This window comes from Myotis myotis, unplaced genomic scaffold, assembly GCF_014108235.1.
Source record: "Myotis myotis isolate mMyoMyo1 unplaced genomic scaffold, mMyoMyo1.p scaffold_m19_p_2, whole genome shotgun sequence".
NCBI lineage: Eukaryota > Metazoa > Chordata > Mammalia > Chiroptera > Vespertilionidae > Myotis > Myotis myotis.
The window spans coordinates 67858171-67882795 of NW_023416324.1; the positions used below are offsets into that span (position 1 = coordinate 67858171).

At 44.6% G+C, this 24625-nt stretch overlaps 1 protein-coding gene across 1 annotated transcript; it reads left to right on the forward strand.

Moving 5' to 3' along the window:
* The first annotated feature begins 5352 nt into the window (after positions 1–5352).
* Positions 5353–6914, forward strand: LOC118676620 (zinc finger CCCH-type with G patch domain-containing protein-like). Its single transcript, XM_036350805.1, has one exon. It carries the CDS (start codon positions 5370–5372, stop codon positions 6912–6914), a length of 1545 nt encoding a protein of 514 aa, XP_036206698.1. The 5' UTR covers positions 5353–5369.
* The last annotated feature ends 17711 nt before the right edge of the window (positions 6915–24625 follow it).

A 24625-nucleotide genomic window follows, 5' to 3' on the forward strand; every position in this document is an offset into this window, starting at 1 on the left:
AGACTAAAGATAACAGAAACTTATATAGGCTTTTATTTGAGGTGAGAATTATTAAGAGGATCTGGTTTGTAATTGTTCAACAAATCATTATATTTGTTGAAGGACAAGGGAATATGTCTATATCTCTAAGAAGAAAGAGTTTATAGTATTACTGTTGTAACTAACTTCTGTGAGGCAGCTCATCCAGCATGCCCATATATTCCATTACTTTATTGCAGTTAATAATTGTACTACACTGTATTCTGAAAATAAATATGTTGCCTCTTGAATACTTCTTTTTTTTTTATTGCTGAAAGTATTACAAAGGGTATTACATATGTGTCCATTTTATCCCCCCGCCCTAGACAGTCCCCTAGCCTCCCCTATCCCCCAGTGTCTTATGTCCATTGGTTATGCTTATATGCATGCATACAAGTCCTTTAGTTGATCTCTTACCCCCCTACCTCCTGCCCCCCAACCCTCCCCGGCCTTCCCGCTGCAGTTTGACAATCTGTTTGAGGCAGCTCTGCCTCTGTATCTATTTTTGTTCAAAAGTTTATAATGGTCTCTATTATCCATGAATGAGTGAGATCATGTGGTATTTTTCCTTCATTGACTGGCTTATTTCACTTAGCATAATGCTCTCCAGTTCCATCCATGACGTTACAAATGGTAAGAGTTCCTTCCTTTTTAGAGCAGCATAGTATTCCATTGTGTAGATGTACCACAGTTTTCTAATCCATTCATCTACTGATGGGCACTTAGGCTGTTTCCAGATCTTAGCTATGGTGAATTGTGCTGCTATGAACATAGGGGTGCATATATCCTTTCTGATTGGTGTTTCTGGTTTCTTGGGATATATTCCTAGAAGTGGGATCACAGGGTCAAATGGGAGTTCCATTTTCAGTTTTTTGAGGAAACTCCATACTGTCTTCCATAGTGGCTGCACCAGTCTGCATTCCCACCAGCAGTGCACAAGTGTTCCTTTTTCTCCACATCCTCTCCAGCACCTGTCGTTTGTTGATTTGTTGATGATAGCCAGTCTGACAGGTGTGAGATGGTACCTCATTGTTGTTTTGATTTGCATCTCTCGGATGATTAGTGACTTTGAGCATGTTTTCATATGTCTCTTGGCTTTCTGAATGTCCTCTTTTGAAAGGTGTCTATTTAGATCCTTTGCCCATTTTTTGATTGGATTGTTTATCTTCCTTTTGTTAAGTTGTATGAGTTCCCTATAAATTTTGGAGATTAGGCCCTTATCAGATATGACATTGGCAAATATGTTTTCCCACACAGTGGGTTTTCTTGTTGTTTTGTTGATGGTTTCTTTTGCTGTGCAGAAGCTTTTTATTTTGAAGTAGTCCCATTTGTTCATTTTTTCTTTAGTTTCAAGTGCCCTAGGAGCTATAGCAGTGAAGAAATTGCTTCAGCATATGTCTGAGATTTTGTTGCCTTTGGATTCTTCTAGAATTTTTATGGTTTCCTGTCGTACATTTAAGTCCTTTATCCATTTTGAGTTTATTTTTGTGTATGGTGTAAGTTGGTGGTCTAGTTTCATTTTCTTGCATATATCTGTCCCATTTTCCCAACACCATTTATTGAAGAGACTATCTTGGCTCCATTGTATGTTCTTGCCTCCTTTGTCAAATATTAATTGAGCATATTGGTTCAGGCCGACCTCTTGAATACTTCTTTTGATATGCTTTTCAGTTCTTGAGAATTTTTCAGAATAAATCATTGCATTGAATTTTTAAGAATAAATCATTACACAGGATGAGGCAAACAGTGGGTAGTTCACTTATTCAACGTACACTAAGCTTTGTCTATTTTTCAGGAACTAAGCTGGGTCCTGGGGAATCAGAAGTTGAAGACACCAACTCCTCCTTCAGAGAGTTGGTAGGTGACAAGGACCAGAGAACTGATGTCTGCAGTTGACTCTAGTGGACACTCTAAGCCCAGGGTTCTTCTGGGCCACGAGGGCATCAGGACAGTTTGAGGGACATGAATGGTCAGGAGATACCTCCCCAGAGTAAGTGGCATTTGAGCTATATGTTGAAGGAGGTGTGGGAATTAAACACAGGAAATGAGAAGGGCACTCCAAGCAGAGGCTAGGAGACAGAAGAACGCACATCCAAGGGTTAGAGAAAGATAAATCTGTGGATCCGTGCTGTCCAGAACTATCTGCAATGATGAAAAAGTACTGTCCAAAACAGTGGCTATTGAACAATCAAGAAACTGCAATCTTAATTTTATTTCATTTTTTAAGTTTCAATTTAAATAGCCACATCTGACTACCAGTTACTCTAGTTTTTTTAGACCACATATGATTGACATACAAAAAGCTGTACAAAACTGATCTATTCAACTTGATCAGTTTGGAGATAAGTATATTACCTGTGAAAGAATCACCACATCTATACCATAAACATCTCTATCAAAAGTTTCCTCCTGCCCTCTTTACTTATTATTATTTTGTGTGTGATAAGATCACCTGTGGCTACTGTATTGAACAGCACAGCTCTAGATGGGACCACTACTCTAGACGTTTTTCACTAGTGAGTTTCATGTTCATTTTTAAGTTAAAAAGGAGTCCGTGCAAAATTTCAAAACAGAGTAATTACATGAGTAGACTTAAAAGAAATATTACTGGCAAATTTGGAAGCAAAGTAATCTGGGCAGTTTTTAACATATGTTCACTTTCTGAGACCTTCTTAGAGAAGATGACGAAAAAGGAAGCATATAAAACAAACATGGCCATAAAAATCCCTTTGAAAATGATTTGATAGAGGAAATGACCAATTAGCTAACTACAGACCAATAAGTAAAAGGTACCTATCACAGTAGGAAATTGAGTAGTTGACATTAATGAACCATTCCCCAGAGCCACATACAAATGGCCAATTAAACACGTAAAACAGTGTTCAACTTCACCAGTATTCAAAGAAGTTTCAATGAAAATGAGTTTCCTACTTTTCAACTGCCTGGTTGGTTTTACTTTCAAGACAGTATATTGTTGAGGATATAGATAAAGTCACTCTCTTGAGTGTCTTTGGGAAAGTACATTGATACATCTTTTCTGGAGGCCAGTTTGGCAATATTTTAGCAAACCACTTAAAAATGGCTAAATCCTGTCAGCCAGCTATTCCATTTCTGGGAATTTGCCACAAAGGAGTAATTGGGGATTCTTGCAAAGATTCTTGCACAAGGTATTCATGTCTCTATTACATACAACATAGTTAAGAAAAAAAAAGAGGAGAGGAAGAAACTTTCTTCTACCCTCTAGGTGCTTTCGTCTGGTCTAATAATTAAATCTGCAAGAGACAGAGTAACAAGAGAAAAATAACCAAATGTAATCACATATGTAGGTACAGGAACCCCATATACATGAGAGATTCAGAGATCCCACATACATGAGAGGTTCAGAGCCAGAAAGGTTAAATGAGGTGTACATGACATCTTGAGCTAAGAAATGAGTTAAGGCAACTGTGGCTTCAGAGGGAAGGAGGGTAAGAAGAGCAGATGTTCAGTAATTAGGTGTTTGCCCTGCCATAAGTTATAAACAAAAGTTGACTCTGGTAATAACTCTTATCATGGGCAAGGCCCCTAATTTAAACTCTTCTAGGTAGCTGGTGGGGTGGATGCAGAAGCTTCTCTTGAGCCCACACCCACATACCAAAGTGGCACGTCTTGGGGAGGCCTGTTCTGAACCCCTTCCAGTGACAATAACCTAACTGTGGTTCCCAATAGATTTATTAAGTAAATTATGATACATCTATACAACTACCCAGCCTTTAAATGTCACAATGCATGTGATTACTTCACTGCATAATGGAAATAAATGTGTGATATATATATATATATATATATATATATATATATATATATATATATATATATATATATTAGTGGCAAAAAAAATCAAATCACTACTAGAATCTTTCAGTGGAATAGTAAAAAAATGGAGGAATGGAAAAAATAAAATACTTGAGGGATATTCACCAAAATGTTAATGGTGGTTATCATTGGTGGTTATCATTTAGTACTGTGATTTTCTTCTTTATGTTTCTCTGTATGTATAATTTTTCACAATGAAGATCTATGACATTTAAAAGAGAAAAGCATCTTTTTAAGTTGAAGTTGTTAATTATGTCAGTAGTGTTTAACTGTAACAGCAGTGATTGGAAGTATATAGAAGTACATAATTGCCACACTTCTGCTACATGACATACAATAATGAAAGTGGTGGCAGGCATAATCTAGGTTGCGGACAGTAGAGCTTTTAAAGAGGCTAAGTGTCTTTGTAGTTCTTTCCAGAAACTCTTCCCTGCTGTTGGTAGCAGCAGAAGTGCTTTCAGGAATCGAGATAAAGTGTTTTCAACCACAGGTAATTGTGTATATGAAGAGGACCTTGCAGCCAGATATGTAGATGGTTTATATAAGCAGGAGGAAGTTTCCCTTTGTTAGGTTCTTCCTAATATTTTAACTCAGATGTATCTGACAAAGAAGAGAGTAGAATGGCAAAGAGAGCTTTAACAAGAGACCAAATAATCAGAAACTTCAGCTAATCAGAAATTCTGCCTTTGATTCTTAGGAAACAATCAGAAATTTCAAGGAAGAGACTGAATTAAGTGCCGGAAGCCGGTCCATCCTTGCTGCTTGACACAGTCGCTGCAGGGAAGAAACATCTGCACAGCTTATGTTTCAAGGGACCTGGCGTATATGGCATACTGTTCTTAATATGTTTGCTCCCCTTCTTAAGTGCTATGTGTTTTAAACAAGGTCACCTCTCTGAGAAAGGTTGTTTCCCCAGGTGGGGATTTTTGTCAGTAAAACCCCTTAACTAAGTACCAGGCGGATAGTTAATCACTTTAACTATGAACAAACACGCTTAAACTACATAATCTTTACTCCCTGGAATCGAGATAAGAAACGCCCTAACCTTTGGAATAGAATGGATAGGATTAAAATCAACTGGTATAAATACAGATGTTACAGGAGAAATATAGACAGAACCCGGCTGGAGAACCTAGCGAGAGAACATGGCTACAGAACTTGGCTGGAGAACCTGGAGAGAGAACCTGGCTATGATGATCAACTGAATGCTGCCTCCGTGTCTTTCATTCTTCGCCGACTCCGTCCACACCTTTGGGAACTCCTGGACCTGCTGGGGTTGGACCCCAACAATTAGCAACATCTCTACGCCCAAAGGAAGGAAGCGGATCCTCACCCTCAGGAGACTGTTGCAGGAGCCAAGGTAGAATTGGGAGAGCTTCAGGAACAAAGAGGGTGACCGAGCTGCTGACAGGAAGTAAAGAAGCTCTGCTTCCACCACCCCCGTGAGGACCCGGGACCCGCCCTGCCAACCCAGGAAACCAGCCTTCCCCCGCGTGATGGACGAGGAGAGCCTCCAGACCGCGCTCCGGACCTACGGCGCCCAGCTGCAGCAGGTGGAGCTGGCCCTGGGTGCCGGCCTGGATCCCGCCGAGCTGGCCGACCTGCGCCAGCTCCACGGAGACCTGAAGGAGCTGATCCAGCTCACCGAGGCCAGCCTGGTGTCTGTCCTGAAGAGCAAGCTGCTGGCCACCCTGGACGGAGAGCGCCCAGAGCAGGACGACGCCGAGTACCTGGCTTTCCAGAAGGCTGTTGCTGAAGCAGTGGAGGCGCCAGTAGCCCCCAGGGCAGAACTGGACACTGTACCTGAAAGAAAGGCTGGGCCAGGACCCCGCCAGCCTGGACTAGAGGAGGATGAAGGGGAGGACATGGAGGATGAGGGAGAGCTGAGCGGGACGAAGGTGAACGCCCCCTACCACAGTTCCTGGGGCACCCTGGAGTATCACAACGCCATGATCGTGGGCACGGAAGAGGCAGAGGACGGCTCCGCAGGTGTGCGGGTGCTCTACCTGTACCCCACCCACAAGTCCCTGAAGCCCTGTCCCTTCTTCCTGGAGGGCAAGTGCCGCTTCCTGGACAACTGCAGGTTCTCCCATGGGCAGGTGGTCTCTGTGGATGAGCTGCGCCCCTTCCAGGACCCGGACCTGAGCTCCCTGCAGGCTGGTTCTGCATGTCTGGCCAAGCAACCAGATGGTCTCTGGTACCCAGCACAGATCACTGATATGGACAGCGGCTACTACACAGTCAAGTTTGACTCGCTGCTGTTGAAGGAGGCCGTTTTGGAGGGGGACAGCATCCTTCCCCCACTGCGCCCAGAGCCTGCAGTATCCTCTGACTCAGACAGTGGTGACCCGGACGATTCCAGCTATGCCAGAGTGGTGGAACCCAGCGCCACCGACCACGGGGCCTGCAGCTCTGCCTTTGCGGGCTGGGAGGTGCACACGCGGGGCATCGGCTCCAGGCTGCTCGCCAAGATGGGCTATGAGTTTGGCAAGGGTCTGGGCCGACACTCGGACGGCCGGGTGGAGCCCATCCACGCTGTGGTGCTGCCTCGAGGGAAGTCGCTGGACCAGTGTGCAGAAATCCTACAGAAGAGGACCAAGGGCAGCAAGGCTGGCACTAGTCAGGCCCCAAAATACCGGGGCAGAGGAGGCAGGCCTGGGGGCTGCCCGCCCCCTCGGAGAGTGTTTGACTTTCTGAATGAGAAGCTGCAGGGCCAGGCTCCTGGGACCCTGGAGGCAGGGGCTGCCACCCTTGGGAGGAGGAGAAGCAAGGAGCTGTACCATGCCAGCAAGGGCACCAAGAGGGCCCTGAGCCTGCGGCTCTTCCAGACCGAGGAGAAGATTGAGCAGGCCCAGCGGGACATCCGGGGCATCCAGGAGGCCCTTGCCCGCAACACTGGCCGGCACAGCGTGACCGTGGCCCAGCTGCAGGAGAAGCTGGCAAGAGCCCAGCGGCAGCTGGGGCAGCTCCAGGCCCAGGAAGCGGGCCTGCAGTGGGAGCAGAGGAAGGCGGACACCCACAAGAAGATGACAGAGTTCTAGAGCCCGGCATGTGCCAGGGATAGGGCTCGTCTCCAGCTCCCACAGCCTCTGGAAGACTTGTGTCCTCCAATAACTAGATGCCGACAGAAGAGGGGCCACCCCCAGACCAGACCCCACGGTCAGCCTATTGCCAGGCTGGGGTGTGCGGACATTGCTGAGTGGAGATTGGGTACAGGGGTCACGTCCATAAGGACACATATGTAATACCTTAATCAATAAATAAAGAAAAAAACAGATTAAAGTGTGTTCTATATACTCTACTTACCATGAAGAAGGAGTGAAGAATGGAGGAAGGGGGGGGGGGGGAATGAATGAAGGGAGGCAGGGAAAGTGACTGTATCCAAAGACACACATGTTGGCATCAGAGATCTGACTTCCCAGGGTCTGGCGCATCTTTGTGCAGTCTGGCCAAATGCCCAGTACAATAGTCCCCCCTTATCTCTGGGAGATACACTGCAAGACCCCCAGTGAGCAGCTGAAACTGCAGGTAGTACCAAGCCCTACATATACTATGTTTTTTCCTTTACATATATCTTATGATGGAGTTTAATTTATAAATTAGGCACAGTAGCTCTGGCCAGTGTGGCTCAGTTGGATGAATGTTGTCCCATGCACAGAAAGGAAGGTCGCCAGTTCAATCCCTGGCCAGGCACATGCCCAGGTTGTGAGTTCGATACCCAATCAGGGTGCATGAAGGAGGCAACGGATGGATGTTTCTCTCTCACGTCGATGTGTTTCTCTCTCCCTCTCTTTCTCTCTTCCTCTCTCTCTAAAATTAATAAAAACATATTTTTAAATAGGTACAGTAAGAAATTAACAATTAACAATAAAATAGAAAATTATAACAATATACTGTAATAAGTGTAATGTGAACGTGGCCTCTCTCTCTCTCTCTCTCTCTCTCTCTCTCTCTCTCATAACTGACCTGATAACTGAGATGGCTGCTAAGTGACTAACAGTAGGTGCACTGGATGATTTACAACCCAGGCCAGGACAGCACAAGATTTTATCATGCTACTCAGAACAGCATCCAGTTTAAAACCTATGAATTGTTTATTTCTTGAATTTTTCCTTTTAATATTTTCAGATTGAAGTTGAAGACAGGTAACTGAAACCACAGAAAGCGAACCCGTGGATAAGGGACGGGTTGGGGGGGGGGGGCCTGTATCTTGCTCTGTCTGGTATTTCCCTGGGGGAGTGAGAGGCCTACCGCAGGGCATCCCTCCTCTAGCTGCCTGGGAGGCCACTGGACATCCCAAGGCATTCTCATTCCTCCTCCTGTCAGTCACTTCCCCTATCCTAGCATCACAGCAGGAGACTGCCCCTGAATCTCCCCTCAATGCCCTTCTTCTTCTTCTTCTTCTTCTTCTTCTTCTTCTTCTTCTTCTTCTTCTTCTTCTTCTTCTTCTTCTTCTTCTTCATTGTTGTCGTCATCATCATCTTCATCATCATCGTTGTTGTCGTTGTGGTCGTCATGGTCGTCATCATCATCATTATCATTATCATTGCTACTGTTAATCCTCACCCAGAATTCTTTACCAGAGGTCTGGGCACAACTTAACTGATACTGTTATATGAAAAATAGATGTCTCCCCAAAACTTCAGTGACCCCCCTCATCTCTCTATCTGACTGTGGTGGTTTTCCCATACATCAGGGACCCCATCGCCTCACTTTTACACACTACCCCTCAAATAGACCAAGGTCCTGCCCTCCCTGCATTTCTAATATGGGCTCTTTTCTGATCCTTTTTGAACTCAACAGGTTTCTGAGATAATTGACCCTTAACTTTGCAAAAAGGGGATATACTTAACTTTACATGGTAAATACAGTCTGGGAAAACTTTTAGGAAATCAAATATCTGTTTGACATAAATAACTAGTGAGAGAGAGTAGGTAAGTGGAAAGATCGCAGGCTTTGGAATGAGTGAGAAGTGCTTTCCCTCCCACACTTGGGAACTGTGAGATCATGGCCTGGTTTCCTAACCTCTGTGAGCCTCCATTTCCTCATCCACCAAAGAGAAAAAGAATTGGAGCTTCCTAGGGTGGTCAGGAGGATCAAACGACTTAATGCCTGTCAAGTGCTGGCAGGTAATAGGTAACAAGGCTTCCAAAAATTTAATTCTGTTTTTTCCCTCCCCCTTTTCCTATCGGTGGCTATAAACAGATTCCCTGGAGAATTCAAATGTACAGTGTAGAATGTTTATGTAAGTTCCATGAAAGCCGGAACTTGTCTGTATCCTCAAGGCCTAGTGCTTAGCACACAGTTAATGTTTAACAAATATTTGTTGCATGAATGAATGAATGTGAATAATGTACTACTACCTTCTATTGTTTCTTTGACACTGGTTGATGACCTATGGCACTGTGTTTCCAAACAGTGCTCTCTCTGCCCTTGCCTGTGAAAACGACTGGTACCTGCTCTTGGATAAATTCCTTAGCCTAAGGGCACTTCACCTAAAGTAAGGCCTATTTTTTTAAAAAAAAAAATACATTTTTATTGATTTCAGAGAAGAAGGGAGAGGGATAGAAAGATAGAAACGTCAATGATGAGAGAGAATCATTGATCGGCTGCCTCCAGCATGCCCCCTACTGGGAATCGAGCCTGCAACCCGGGCATGTGCCTTGACTGGAATGGAACCTGGGACCCTTCAGTCCACAGGCTAACGCTCTATCCACTGAGCCAAACCAGCTAGGGCATGAAGTAAGTCCTATGAAGCAAGCTTGTTGCCTGGTGGACTGCCCTGCTTCTGCACAGTGCCCTCTGTCTGTGCAGGGAGGTGGGCCACAGCTCTGTGCCGCTCTCACAGCCCAGGCTCTGGCCAAGCATCCCAGGCAAAGTCATTCTGAAGGTGAGAACAGCCCTGGCCTCAAAGCCAATTAAGTCATCAAGCACAGAGGACCTCAGGCCCATGCTACTTTTGGAGGCCCACAACAATGTTTTAATCTTAGCTTCTTTTATTTATTTATGGAGCAAAGGTCCCATGAAGGGAAAAAAATGACCAGGGAGGGCACTGGAAAGTCATAGTGTGGTCCTGGGAGTCCCGAGCAGAAGAGCGCCACTAGCCATGCATGCTGCAGGCCTGGGCGGGGCTGCTCCTTCCAGCACCTTCCAGGAGAAAAGCAAGCTCTGCAGGGAGGAAGGCAAACCTCTGTTTGGAGGCAGAAGGGCTTCCTAACCTCGCTGGCCTCTTAGAAGGGCACATTCTAGTACAGTATACCTTCCTCCCGGGCCCAAAATAAGGGAACCGCAGCAGGCTCTCACTCTGTCTTCTCCCAAAGAAGGCAAACCCAGATGTGACCTCATCCCCTGAATCCCAAGTAGAGGGGGCTCATCAATGACTTCATTTCCTTTTCCCTCAAAAGTCAAGTCCAAAGGTGACCTCTCCTCAAATCTGGCAAGACTGGGCTTGATGTCACCGCCCTCTCCCTGCCAAGCCTCTCTTCCGCCTGCCTGGCTGATGATGACACATTTCCACCCAGACGGCTTCTCAGAAGCGGCTCTGCCTGTAGGTGTGGGAGCCTGGCTGGACGCTGCCTCCTCTTCGCCACCGGGCAAGCCCTGTAGCTGAAACGGCACTCCAGTCAGTGAGGGTGACAAACGGTGACTCAGCCCCGAGGCGGACATATTTATCCAAGGCCCCACAGTAAGGAAGGGGTTTTTAGACAGGCCTGGAGGGCAGGATGCGCCAACTCAGGATGATAAACTAAAAAGCAAAAGGGGAAGCCCAGAGCTGAGGAATTCCTCGAAAAGAATGTACTACCTTGGCCGGGAGGCGAAGGCTGCTAGAGCTGGCAGGGCTGCCAGGGCTGCCAGGCAGGGGCGGCCACACCCTGCAGCAGCTATGACCCTGCAAGCACTCTCTCAGCAGCCCGGCCACCTGTCTGCCCGGGTTTCCCGAGTGTCCTTTTGACCTTCTCTGCAGGTGCTGGGTCCGCCATCTGTAAGAGGGAGGGCGGCAGGCCCAGGTGTGCGTGGGGACTCAGCATCCAGTGAGCAATGCTATTTGCATCTACCGCCCAGATTGAATGCATGAGGAGGAGAGGACAGGAAAGAAGTTAACTTTGTAAACAGGAAGTTGAAGGGGATGTAATAGTGGGGGAAGCTGTACATAGGAACATAAAACTGCTCTAAAAAGTCTATATTTTTAAATTAAGTTTTTTTCCTAAGTCTGTCTCATGGCCACAAAACCCGCTTAGAATCATGAGGATGGTTCATTCTAGCTTAAGGGGGAGACCCGGTAAGCAGGCCTACTAACCATCACGATTGTAGGAGCCACAGCGAAGTCACCTCTCCTTTTCCTCATGCCTTTGGCACAGCCCAGGGTGTCACGATTCCTTCACTGTGTGCAATTGCTTCGAACGCTACAGCTAGGAAGAGAGAGCAAATAGCTCTGGGAGAGACCGATTGTAGCGTAGGAATAGGTAAGAGATCTATTCTTGAGAAAAGGTGTTTATATTCTAAGCCTCAGTTTCTTCATCTGTTAAAGTAGGATAACATTGTTACGTCTTACAGAGCGGTCACGTAGATCCATTTTCAGTGAAATCTTTGCCATCCAGCAGATTAAAAAATAGCTACACCCTCTCTTCCTCACACCATATATCCTAGCATTTCCTCAGTTAATTTTTCTACAACACATTTATCATCATCTCCACATCATATATTTTACTTTTAAAATTTTCTTTATCTCCCTTTCGGATGTAAGTCCCATGAAGGCAGGGATTTTTTTTGTCTACTTTATCCTAAATCCCCAACACCTGGAACACTGTCCAATATAGAATCAGTCCTAAGTAAGTATTTACTGGATAAATAATTCATGTAAAGTGCTCAGCACACTGGCTGGTATGTGCCAAGTACATAATACATATTAACTTGTATCATTTGTATTATTCCATGCTGCAAACTTCTTTAAAAAAAAGAAAAGAATGACGAAGTTCCAGAGAGGAGAGAAAAGCATGCAGAAAAGGAGAGTTAGTGAGGATCCAGGAACGTAAAAAGAGGCGTCCTAAATGCACAGCTTTCATTCCTCAAGGCTGAAGCATCTCTGAGGCTGGTGAGAAGCAGGGCTCTGGGCCACCCGTTCTCATCCCTCCCCCTGGGCTGGACCTCTTCGTGCAGGACACAAACTTCATGACTATACCTGGTGTCTGCTATGTGAGAAGGAGGTGGAGATCCAGGAGTGCCGGGCTGACCAGCACCCCCTGAACGAGGGATGAACAGATTACTCCGACAGAGTTTCACTGTGGGGGAGAGGGCTAAGGGACTTGCCCAACTGAAGAAGCCAGGCCGCCTCGATTGCCTGCCTCATTAGCCTTTTATTGCAGCTTTTATCTTTAGATACAATCAGTAGGGTGAGTAATCTTGGGAGGACACATGCGTTTACATTGTCCTCTGGGCAAGAGCATCCAGGGATTAAGCATAAGGATTCCAGTAAACACCCGGGGTCTGTATGTGCTCAGGCATGTTTAGAAAGGTCAAGGAATAATCAGGGGCACCACCTTCGACACTCCCCTAAGTCTCCCCTAAGTCAGAATTCTGAGAAACAGGGCAGGCAGCCTTCCACCCACTTCCCTTTTCTCAGAATGTCCTCCTTACAACTTTCCATCCAAGTCTCTTGTGCTCCCCAACAAAGGAGTACATGAAAAACAAATGCCTGACCCCTACTGTACACACCCCAAGGATGAGACCCTTTTCCTTTGCAGCTGGACTTTAACATTTCCTCTAGAACAGCGGTTCTCAACCTGTGGGTCGAGACCCCTTTGGGGATCGAATGACCCTTTCACAGGGGTCATCTAAGGCCATCGGAAAACACATATATAATTATATATTGTTTTTGTGGTTAATCACTATGCTTTAATTATGTTCAATTTGTAACAATGAATATACATCCTGCATATCAGATATTTACATTACGATTCATAACAGTAGCAAAATTACAGTTATGAAGTAGCAACGAAAGTAATTTTATGGTTGGGGGTCACCACAACATGAGGAACTGTATTAAAGGGTCGTGGCATTAAGAAGGTTGAGAACCACTGCTCTAGAAGATGCTAACCTCCTAGTCCTACTCCATGCTGCCCCCTAGCCATAGCCAGTTCTGCTGGAGGCCTGTGGCATTAAAACTTAAACTAGGTTGAACTCGGAAGAATGCCTTCTATGGATTTAAATTTTGAAAAACTAACTTAAAAGGCCATTTGCAGAGGGGCAATGTGGTGTCATGGAAAGGCCACAGGATATGACCTACAATGGTGGTTTGATAAGTGTCAACTTTACAAGACCAAACTGCATTTCCCAGAATTCCCTTCCCTGCTCATTTCCCATTCCTATTGCCATTGGAGACATCCGTGCATGAGCTTTGAGGGAGAGAAGTGAAGAGCAGTGAAAGCATGGCCATGGTGCAGCTCACTACCATCACCCTGCTGGCTCACTTGGCTGGCTCCCCAACAGGTGTCTTTTATTGCTGTTCCTGCCTCCCCAGAGCTCTTTCCACTGTAAGCGCGATGGCTGCTGCCCACCCATCTGCCCACCCTCCCAGGTGCAACACCAGCATTCTCAGGGGCTTTGAGAGGTGGGGCTTTTTTGTTAATCCTCACCTGAGGATGTTTTTTCCATTGAGTTTTAGAGTGAGAGAACGAGAGAAACATAGATGCTGTGAGAGATACATCTATTGATGGCCTCCAGCACTGAACCTGCAACCCAGGCATTTGCCCTTGACCAAGAATCAAACCCGAGACTCTTCAGTGTGCCGGCTGATGCTCTAACCACTGAGAACACTGGCCAGAGTGAGAGAGATCAGGCTTTTACACAAAAGAAAGGATGTAAGTAGAGCTTGAGGCACCTGACTGGTGGGGAAGTATTTTGGGGGCGTTTCCTTCAAATCCCACCATGACTGGCCTCATATACTCTATTTGGATTCGCAGTAGAGGTGACCATTTATTACCGTCTTAGCAGAGAATACAAATAATGTAAAGCAGGCCTTCACTGTTTAAATTCTCAGTTTTAGGGACTGGAATACAGGGCTATGCAGACAAAGAGGCCTCTTCCCACACGCTGCCATCTTGCCCTCAGCTCCACCCGCACCCGCCCTCCTGATGTCAGACATACCCCTTTCATCCAGCCACTCTCTCCTTCCCATCCTGCTGTGTTATCTCTCTGTCCTCCATCTATCTTGTCAAAAAACAAACGAAGGGGTATGAGCTAACCTAGGACGGCTTGACACAGAAAAAACGGTCTGTTCAAAATCCCAGAATGTCATGGTGAACTAGTTGAGAAATGATATGATGAACTGTGTTAGCTTTTCCAAAGTCAGTTTCTGTGGAAAAGATATTGAACATTTGACTCATTCGTTAACAATTTGAGACAGTTAAATGGAGGAGGGAAAAAAGATTTCATTTTTGTCCATAAGGATTTGGTTCAGGTGCCAAAGCTCATGAACCTTGGAATATAGTCAGCTACAATCATGGATGATTCCCCAAATGAAAAGGCCAACACTGGCAAAACAAAGAGCGGATTTGGTCCATCGCATGCCTATGCTAATGGATGCTGAGAAATGGGCACTTTACAGCCACCCACAGGTTTCCTGGTATTGCTGCTGTCATTCCAAGATCTTGGCTCCTTCGAAGTATCTTCTCTTGCCCCTGCCAGAGAAAACCAGCCTGTAAAAGAAGCTAAAGCCAAGGTCACTTACTTCCACATAAAGAAAATATTTTGTCAACTGCCAAATTCATTTTTCTAGTGTCCTCTTACCCAATAACTTATGCCTGGTGTCCTGAGCAGAATCCAAGTAGGGTAATCCCATCCTCCCAACCAAATTCTCCCAAGGAGTTTGAACTAATCATGGCATTATCCTTCACTCACTTTTTCAGCTATCCTCTTATTAATCAAACTAATGCTTTCCATCCCCAAAGTATGATGGGGGTGGAATTTCTAAATAGGGATTATTCTTAAGAATTTAGTGATGAGAGGTTACATTATATAAGCTTAGTAAAGTTCTTTGGAAGTCAAGTCTGGATTCATTTATTCAACAAATAGTTATTAAAGCTTGTGCCAAGTACTGTTCTCAATGTTGCAGATGCAGCCTGATACAAGAAAAGGTTTCTGCCCTCAGGAAATAAATATTAGAATAAGTATATGGGATGAGGTTAGAGAGGGAGGCAGGATTCAGACCATTTAATCCATGATGTGGAATTTGGATATTATTATAAGTACAGTTGGAAAGCATTGGTAGAGTGATATGATTTGGGGTTTTTTCCAAAGACCATTATGAAGGACGAAGCCATTACACAGGACACCTGCCTGCCAGGGTCCTAGTTTTCTGCTAGTTTCCAGTGAAATAGAATCATTCTGGAGTCAGCTCAACTGTGAACATGTTTTCCTCCCTGCAAGCCTTTAAAGATCATTGCATCCTGGTTAACTCAGAAGGCCAAGGAGCCCAAAGCCATGGTTTCATCATCTGAGCCATTGGCATTGGATTGGTCCATGATGCATGCTGCCTCCTCTTCCTCTCTAGCTGGCTGTACTTCATAGGCTCCCTTTGGTTATGTGGGACACCAGACAAGAGAAGGTAGATGAAGAAGCATTAGCTCATCACCACTGCTCCAATAGCTGCCCTTGCTCTGCTGAAGGTAGTTCAGTGCCAAAATCAAGGAGCAGAAGTATTTACACATATACTAGTATGTGACTTACTGAATGGTGGCATTCTTCAAAGTGCATTACCACTGGCAAAGAATCATTAAAAACTCCCTATGTATTGCCCACCCTGTGAACATGGACAAATATAAATAAAAAAGTTAGAGTCTGCGAATAGAAGGGAGCATTAGTTATCATCAAGTCCAACCTTCCATCTAATTTAGGGTTCTTCCATGCAGCCCTGACAGGGAGTCCTCCAGTGTTCCATATCCCTCTTATGTCATACTAGAGGCCCACCGCACAGATTAGGGTCCCTAGGCCTAGCCTGTGATCCAGGCCATTTTTAACCCACTTGCTAGTCCCTGGCCACCACTGCTGCCACCAGCCAGCCAGTTCCCCTTGCAGGCCCTTGTCCCACCCCGCTGCCACAAGCCAGCCAGCCAGCTGGTTCCCTTCACAGGCCCTCAGCCCACCCCACCACCACCAGCCAGCGGGTTCCCCTCGCAGGCCCCTCACCTCATAGCAACTGTTTGACTGGTTGTTCTGGTCGTTATGCTTATGGTCTGGCCTTTTATTATATAGGATGGGGACCAACTGGGTGGCAATTTAGTTGCACGTTGTTTTGTTGGCAAGGGAAGATCATTTATAGTGCCAATTATTGCCCAAAATTATGGTCTGAAGGGCCAAAAGGCAGATAGAGAAAGTCATGCCTTAAAGAGGGGCCAAGGTCACAATTTGGAAAGGGAGTACCAAGTAAGTTTTCCAATCTCAGGAGCAAGAAGACAGAATAAAGTATTCAGAGATAAACAAGAAGATACCCAGGATGCTGATGAATGACGAATACAGAGTAGATGTTTAAAGGTGAGCAAGCCTGGAGAAATTCCTAAGAGTGCATGCAGGTTCCCATGATGGAATGTTTAATACAATTCACACACAAATGTGTATGATTGTGCCTAGTACAATTATAGTTGTCAGGGGCTGGAATAGAACTTATACCCAACTTCTGCCAAATGGTCACTGCCTTACATGAAAGCTCCTTTCATCATCAAGAAATGCCAGAAGGAAAAAACCAAGATGGTAGCATAGGTAAACACTGGAAATTGCTGTCTCCCACCACAAATTCAAAAATACCACTAAATGACAAAACGGACATCATCCAGAACTACAGGAAGGCTGGCTGAGTGGAAATTCTACAACTAGAAGGAAAGAGAAAAGCACACTGAGACTCAGAGGAGCTGCGGAGGTGGAGTGCAGAGGAACGGAGGCGCACGCGGCAAGGGCTGGGGACTGAGGACACGGCTGTCTTTTTGACTCAGGAGGGAGTCACAAGCCCCCGGCTGGTCTGAACTCCGGTTCCAGGAAGTCTCTGGACTAGTGCGGGGAGAGACTGGACTGTCTGGCATCAAGCAGAACTCGGAACTAGAGGGCGGCTTCCCCTCAGAGGTGCTTGCAGCAATTACCAGGACACTGAGACTTGGGGCCTCTTAGGGCAGGGCTGAGAATCAGCCATAGCTGCTTGCTCCACCCTGTTGATCCCCTGAGACCCCGCCCCACCCAAGCTGCGGCAGAGGCTTTTGCATATGAATGCCCTGGCCCTTGGCAATCTGAAAATTACCTAACAAACTGCAGCTGGGCCAGAAAGACCCAGAACTTCCAAAAGAAGGCCCAAGGCCCCACAGCAGCTTGCACTGCTTCACAGCTGAGCCTCATTTGGGCACCTCCAAACCCCAAACAAGGGAGGGGAATCTGCAGATCTCTCCGTAGCTCCTGCTGGGTAGCCTCAGGCAGAGGCTAAATTAGCACCTCCTTAGATCCAAGAGCCAGTGTACCCAGTGGTCAGAGTGGGACCATCCAGACTACAACTCCTCAGATCCATAAGGGACACACTCAGGGGGCAGACTCAGTGAGCACCAAAGTCCCACTGAAGCAAGTCTTGCCCCAGAAGGGTATCTTCAGCACAGAAGTTCTCCCACTGTAGACACAGCTGATCCTCACAGCCAAATGGCCTGGAGGTCAATTCCCCCCAGTGATACCTACAATAATCACGGCTTAACTACAACAAGACTGTGCACAAAGCTCACAAAGGGGGGCACCAAGAGTGTCCACTCAGGTAATTGGGGAGGCTGAGCCACTGGGCCCTATAGGACACTTAGCACACAAAGCCACTCTACCAACACAGGGAAGCATAAAAAATGTGGAAACAAAGAAACAGGACACAAATGACAGAAATGGAGGAAAGCAAATGACTGGATATAGAGTTCAAAACCACACTTTTAAGGTTTTAAAAGAACTTTCTAGAAACCGCCAATAAATTTAGTAAGACCCTCAAAAAGTCTGGTGAGACCGCTGATAAATGTAGTGAGGCCTCAAGAAATCTAGTGAGACCCTCAAGGTTGTGAAAAAGGACCAACTAGAAATTAAGCATACACTGACTAAAATAAAGGATATTATACAGAGTTCCAACAGCAGACTAGAGGATCGCAAGAATCAAGTCAAAGATTTGAAATACGAAGAAGCAAAAAACACCCAACTGGAAAAGCAAAATGAAAAAAGAATCCAAAAATACAAAGATAGCATAAGGAGCCTCTGGGACAGCTTCAAGCGTACCAACATCTGAATTATAGGGGTGCCAGAAGAAGAGAGAGAGCAAGATATTGAAAACCTATTTGAAGAAATAATGACAAAAACTTCCACTACCTGGTGAAAGAAATAGACTTACAAGTCCAAGAAGCGCAAAGAACCCCAAGCAAAAGGAATCCAAAGAGGACCACACCAAGACACATCATAATTAAAATGCCAAGAGCAAAAGAGAAAGAGAGAATCTTAAAAGAAGCAAGAGAAAAAAGTCAGTTACCTAAAAGGGAGTACCCATACAAATGTCAGCTGATTTCTCAACAGAAACTATGCAGGCCAGAAGGGAATGGCAAGAAATATTCAAAGTGATGAATGCCAAGAACCTACAACCAAGATTACTTTATCCAGCAAAGCTATCATTCAGAATTGAAGGTCAGATAAAGAGCTTCACAGATAAGGAAAAGCTAAAGGAGGTCATCACCACCAAACCAGTGTTATATGTAATGCTGAAAGGTATCCTTTAAGAAGAGGAAGAAGAAGAAAAAGGTAAAGATACAAATTATGAACAACAAATAAGCATCTATCAACAAGTGAATCTAAAAATCAAGTGAATAAATAATCTGATGAACAGAATAAACTGGTGATTATAATAGAATAGAAAGGGATTGGACTGACTATTCTTGGGGGAGAAGGGGTGTGGGGGATGCGGGGAAAGACTGGACAATAATCGTGCACCTATGGATGAGGACAGTGGGGGGGGGGTGAGGGCAGAAGGTGGGGGGGGGACCGGGTAGAGGGGAGCTATGGGGGGAAAAAAGAGGTACAACTGTAATAATCTGAACAATAAAGATTTAATTTTTTTAAAAAAAAGAAAAGACATGCCAGAAATTGAGAATATTCTCTGTATCCTCATCTCTCTGGCAATAGGCTATTCTCGCATGAAATGCAGAGCAAATCTAATTCTTTTGCTCATGACAATTCTTCAAATAATTAAAAACATGGACCTTTCAATCTTTCCTACTCTAGGCTACACATCCCTAGATGCCTTCAACTGTTCTCAGCATAATGTCATAGGTGCCAAACTTTCAAGAAATTCAAATCCAAATCTCCCTCTTTCCCCAGAAGGAAGATGAGATTTAGAAAGGTGAATGCAGCGGTGTAGGGAATAGATTTTGCCCATTGTCATCTGGAAGTGGCAGATCCAGAACTTAAAGTTGGATGTCTTAATTCCAGACCCAGAGTTTAGCCCATATCTTTCAAATACCCTTACCCTCCCACTCATCTTCTTCTGGACTCATTCCAGCTTCTCAGAAATCTTCTGTAAATGTAGCCCCTGATGCTGAACCCACTGGCAGATGTGGTCTAGTGAGCCAAGAGAGTAAGGCAATTATTATCTACTTTATTCTAAATGCTGCTATGATTACCTCAGATTTCTTTGACAGGCTCTGATGATTCATTCTGAGCAAGTGGTTAAGCAAACAGATTGTGTTTTGGGTTGAACTTGTAATGTGTCAAGCAAGAAATTTTCCACCTTTGTACTAGAATGGCTCGTTTTCACTTTATCCTAGGTACAGGACTTTATATTGAACCCTCCTAAATATCTCTTTGTTAGTTAAGATATATCTTTCTACCTGGTTGAGATCTTTTTGAATGTTAATTTTCTTATCAGGAATATTAGCTAACCATCCATGTTTTATGACACACAGAAACTCAGTAAGCACACTGTGGCAAAGACAATTCTCACCAAAGATGCCATATACTCTCCTACTTTTCCAAGTCATGTGACTTCCTCTCACCAATAAATTGTGAATGAAGGTGATATCACTTCTGCTTCAAGGCATTTAAGACTCAGTGTGGTTTCTCTATTCTTATATTCCCCGGAAACAGACACCTTGTAGGCCCCTTGTCCTAGATGTCCCTATTACAGGGGGTGCTTACATGAGCCAGTGCAATACTTTCAAGGCAGTTAACAGTATCCCATTACAGTCTCTATATCAGTTACAAATTCAACTTATCACCCAACAACATCATAAAAGATTGAATCAAATGCCTTGTTATATCCAAATAAAAGGTGTCTCCCAAAAAATGTTTACACACTTTGAATGATTATAAAGTCAGTGTTTATTAACATACAGCTCATTTTTCAAAGTTTAAAAGGGTGTATAGAAATGAATAATTTTTTGTCAATGCCTGTTTTCAAACTGATGGCCGTTCTGGTCCAGGCACTGCTGATATTGCAAAGCAATAGAATCACAAATATCAATGATCATTTTTTTTGGTATTTTTGTGTCCTCAATGCATTGACTGTTGCTGGTTTTGTTCCATACACATTATTTTATGTATCCCCATAAAAATAAAGTCTAGTGGCACTTTAGGATAAATTTTCTTTGTTCAAAGCTTAGTCTGGCTTCACCCTTATTTCAAATCAGCTAAACCTGAAAAGAAATGAAAATTAAGTGAGTTATCAGCTATTAAAGTGTGTATACATTTTTTGGGACACCCTATATTTTTACTTCCAGCCAACACCTCTTTCTGGTTACCGAGAAGAAACTCTACGTGGAAAAGCTGGACAGCCGGAGTTGGTGCGAGATTCACTAATAAACTTTTTCCATCTATAATCCTGGAATCTAAGGAGACTCAATGCACTAAATTGGCTCCCTTGGGGCCCACTGTAGCTTTTGTGGAATTTATACTTTTTTTTTTTAAGGAAAACAAAATAGAGATGTCTTAAGAGAAGTAGGCTGTTCTTCTTGAGACTGTGAAAACCAAATGTTTCCTTCAGTAAAATTGATTCTCTCTGCTTTGTCAGAAAAGGACAATTTAATGAACTTGAGGAGTTATTGAAAATGCACCTCCCACCAGCATCATCAGGAGTCATGCTGAGTGTGGGGAAGTAGTGGATGGTGCAATAGAGGAGGCTACTGGTCTTTAAACTTCCTCCCTGCTCTTCAGTCTCCTTCCCTGCTCTCTTCCTATTTCTTATCCACTGGGGGACAGGCTGTCAACATTGCTGCCTCCTGTTTTTATGGCCTTTCCTTCAGTGTCACCACTTCCTCCTAGCCACACCCATTAGTTCTCCAATTTGCATCTTATTTTTAGTCAGTGACCAGGACATTTGGCATGTTAACCCTCATTTCAGTTAACACCAGATGCAGTGAATCCAGTTTCACATCTGTCCTCACCCAAAGTTGGCCCCAAACAAGTTTTTTTTTTTTTAATTCTGAATTTTTCTCTAAATTATGTGTGCCCCTTTAAGGATCTGCTTTATACTGGCCTTTGTGATGGGTGGCACATCCTGATAGATGACTTGTTAAAGAAGCACTTGATAAGAGGGGCTACTTACCTGGAATTTGCCCTCAGAACAGGGAACCTTGACTACCTTTGACAGTTTTGTGTATCCACAGATGCTCTAAAGGTTATTCAACCCTGAATCTTGTAGAGTCAACCACAAGATTTGTTAAGAATGTCAAACCCCACATGTGGAATGAGAACTCTATCCATTAATTAAACAGTTAGTTGTATCAGTTAACATTTAAATGTGGTATTTACACAATAAATTTCAAGTAGCATTTATTGTAACTTAAGATGCTTCCATATTAGGGAATTAGCGATACCATTAGTCAGAGCTGCCTAGAGAAATGTCTTTCTCTAAGCTCAGAGAAGACCTCTTTCCCAACTTCTCCTCTCCGCCATTATCTTTACTCTATATTAGTGGTTCTCAACCTTCCTAATGCCACGACCCTTTAATGCAGTTCCTCATGTTGTGGTAACCCCCAATATCATTGTTACAAATTGAACATAATTAAAGCATAGTGATTAATCACAAAAACAATATGTAATTATATATGTGTTTTCCGATGGTCCTAGGCGACCCCTGTGAAAGGGTCATTCAACCCCCAAAGGGGTCGCGACCCACAGGTTGAGAACCGCTGCTCTATATTGTTTAGCTATTTTCTTTTTTTTTTTTTTTATTAAATCTTTATTGTTCAGATTATTACATTTGTTCCTCTTTTTTTCCCCCCCCCATAACTCCCCTCCTCCCAGCTCCCGCCCCACCCTCTGCCCTCACTCCCCACCCACTGTCCTCTTCCATAGGTGCATGATTTTTGTCCAGTCTCTTCCCGCATCTCCCACACCCCTTTCCCCCCCAAGAATAGTCAGTCCATTCCCTTTCTATGTCCCTGATTCTATTATGATCACCAGATTATTTATTCACTTGATTCTTAGATTCACTTGTTGATAGATGCATATTTGTTGTTCATAATTTGTATCTTTACCTTTTTTTTTTCTTCTTCCTCTTCTTAAAGGATACCTTTCAGCATTTCATATAATACTGGTTTGGTGGTGATGAACTCCTTTAGCTTTTCCTTATCTGTGAAGCTCTTTATCTGACCTTCCGTTCTGAATGATAGCTTTGCTGGATAAAGTAATCTTGGTTGTAGGTTCTTGGTATTCATCACTTTGAATATTTCTTGCCATTCCCTTCTGGCCTGCAAAGTTTCTGTTGAGAAATCAGCTGACAGTCGTATGGGTATTCCCTTGTAGGTAACTGGGTTTCTTTCTCTTGCTGCTTTTAAGATTCTCTCTTTGTCTTTTGCTCTTGGCATTTTAATTATGATGTGTCTTGGTGTGGTCCTCTTTGGATTCCTTTTGCTTGGGGTTCTCTGCGCTTCCTGGACCTGTAGGTCTATTTCTTTCACCAGGTGGGGGAAGTTTTCTGTCATTATTTCTTTAAATAGGTTTTCAATATCTTGCTCTCTCTCATCCTCTGGCACCCCTATAATTCTGATGTTGGTGCGCTTGAAGCTGTCCCAGAGGCTCCTTACACTATCTTCATATTTTCGGATTCTTTTTTCATTTTGCTTTTCCAGTTGGGTGTTTTTTGCTTCTTCGCATTTCGAATCTTTGACTTGATTCTTGCGCTCCTCTGGTCTGCTGTTGGGTGTCTGTATAATATTCTTTATTTCAGTCAGTGTATGCTTAATTTCTAGTTGGTTCTTTATCACAACATCGAGGGTCTCATTAGATTTCTTGAGGATCTCACTACATTTATCGGCGGTCTCACCAGTCTTTTCGAGGGCCTTACTAAGTTTATCGGCAGCTTCTAGACAGTTCTTAAGAGACCTTAAAAGTGTGGTTCTGAACTCAATATCCTCCATTGACAGTTTTGTCCTGTTTCTTTGTCTCCGCATTTTTTATGTTTTCTTGGTGCACCCCCTAGTGGTCTTTGTCCGCAGTCTTGTTGCCTTTAAGCCTTGATTGATGTCGGCAATACCGGGGTGATTTGACCTCCAGGCTAACCGGCTATGAGAGTCAGCTGTGTCTGTAGTGGGAGGGCTTCTGTGCTGGATCTCTAGGGCGGTGCTAATCTAGCGTTTGCCTGAGGCTATCCGGCAAATGGTTCTGTGCAGGGCTTGGGCGGGGCGGGTCCCCGGGGATCTACAGGGCGGGCGGAACAAGCAGTTATGGCGACTCTCAGTTCCTTCCCCAGGGGCTCTGCCTCTCAGAGCCCCAGCAATGGCTGCAAACCTCGGAGAGAAAGCTGCCTTCGAGTTCCGACCGAAGCCAGACAGTCCCGTTTCTCCCGTTTGAGTCTCGGTCCCCAGAGACTCGCCCGGATCTGGAGCTCAGAGTCTGAAACTCCCTCCCGATTGAAAACAACAACCGCGCCCTCCGCCGCCAGCCCGCTCCGCGCGCACACTCCGCACCTGAGTATTTCACTTCAGCACTGCGCCTCCTCTGAGTCTGGGTATGATATTCTCTTTCCTCCTAGTTGTAGAATTTCCACTCAGCCAGCCTTCCCGTGGTTCTGGGTGATGTCCGTTCTGTCCTTTAGTTATATCTCTGAAGTGGTTGTTTGAGGCAGCGATCTCCGGCGTTAACCTATGCCGCCATCTTGGTTTCCAATATTGTTTAGCTATTTTCTTATGTGTCCTCTGACAAATTACACTGGAATGGTTCTTTCTAGATGTAAACTGTAGCTGATGTGGGCATTGGGTCCTTTGTCCCCCAACGAGAGGCATATCCAGGGCCTGAGGGCTGGAACCCAATGACAATGAGGAGAGTTGCTGGTGGCTGAGTGAATCTAGATGCAATATATTCTCTCCTTAGACCATGACAGCGCCCAGCTGACTTGCTTGGGGATTATAGAAGCTTGTAGGGCAGGACTCAGAGCTATGGAAACAATAACACCCATAGGATTAGGGCATGTACTGTCTGTCCTTTGCTAAATTTACTCCCATCACCAAAATAAAAATCACAGCCATCCTGTCCCTCACCATCGCTGCCCCACTCAATCTCTAAGCCCCTGAACTATCTCCTCATATTTGCCAGAGGAAGAAGGGATCTCTCTTTGTGTGCACAGAGGAGGGCTAAGCTTTCCACTGTTCTGTCCTTCCTTGTCCCAAACTCCACTACTAATTGCAGTTCTCAGTTCATGGAGGCTTGCTGCTTTCCCTGCTTATTCTCTCCAGAAACTGGCCCATCCGCTATTTGGGGGAATGGAACCTCC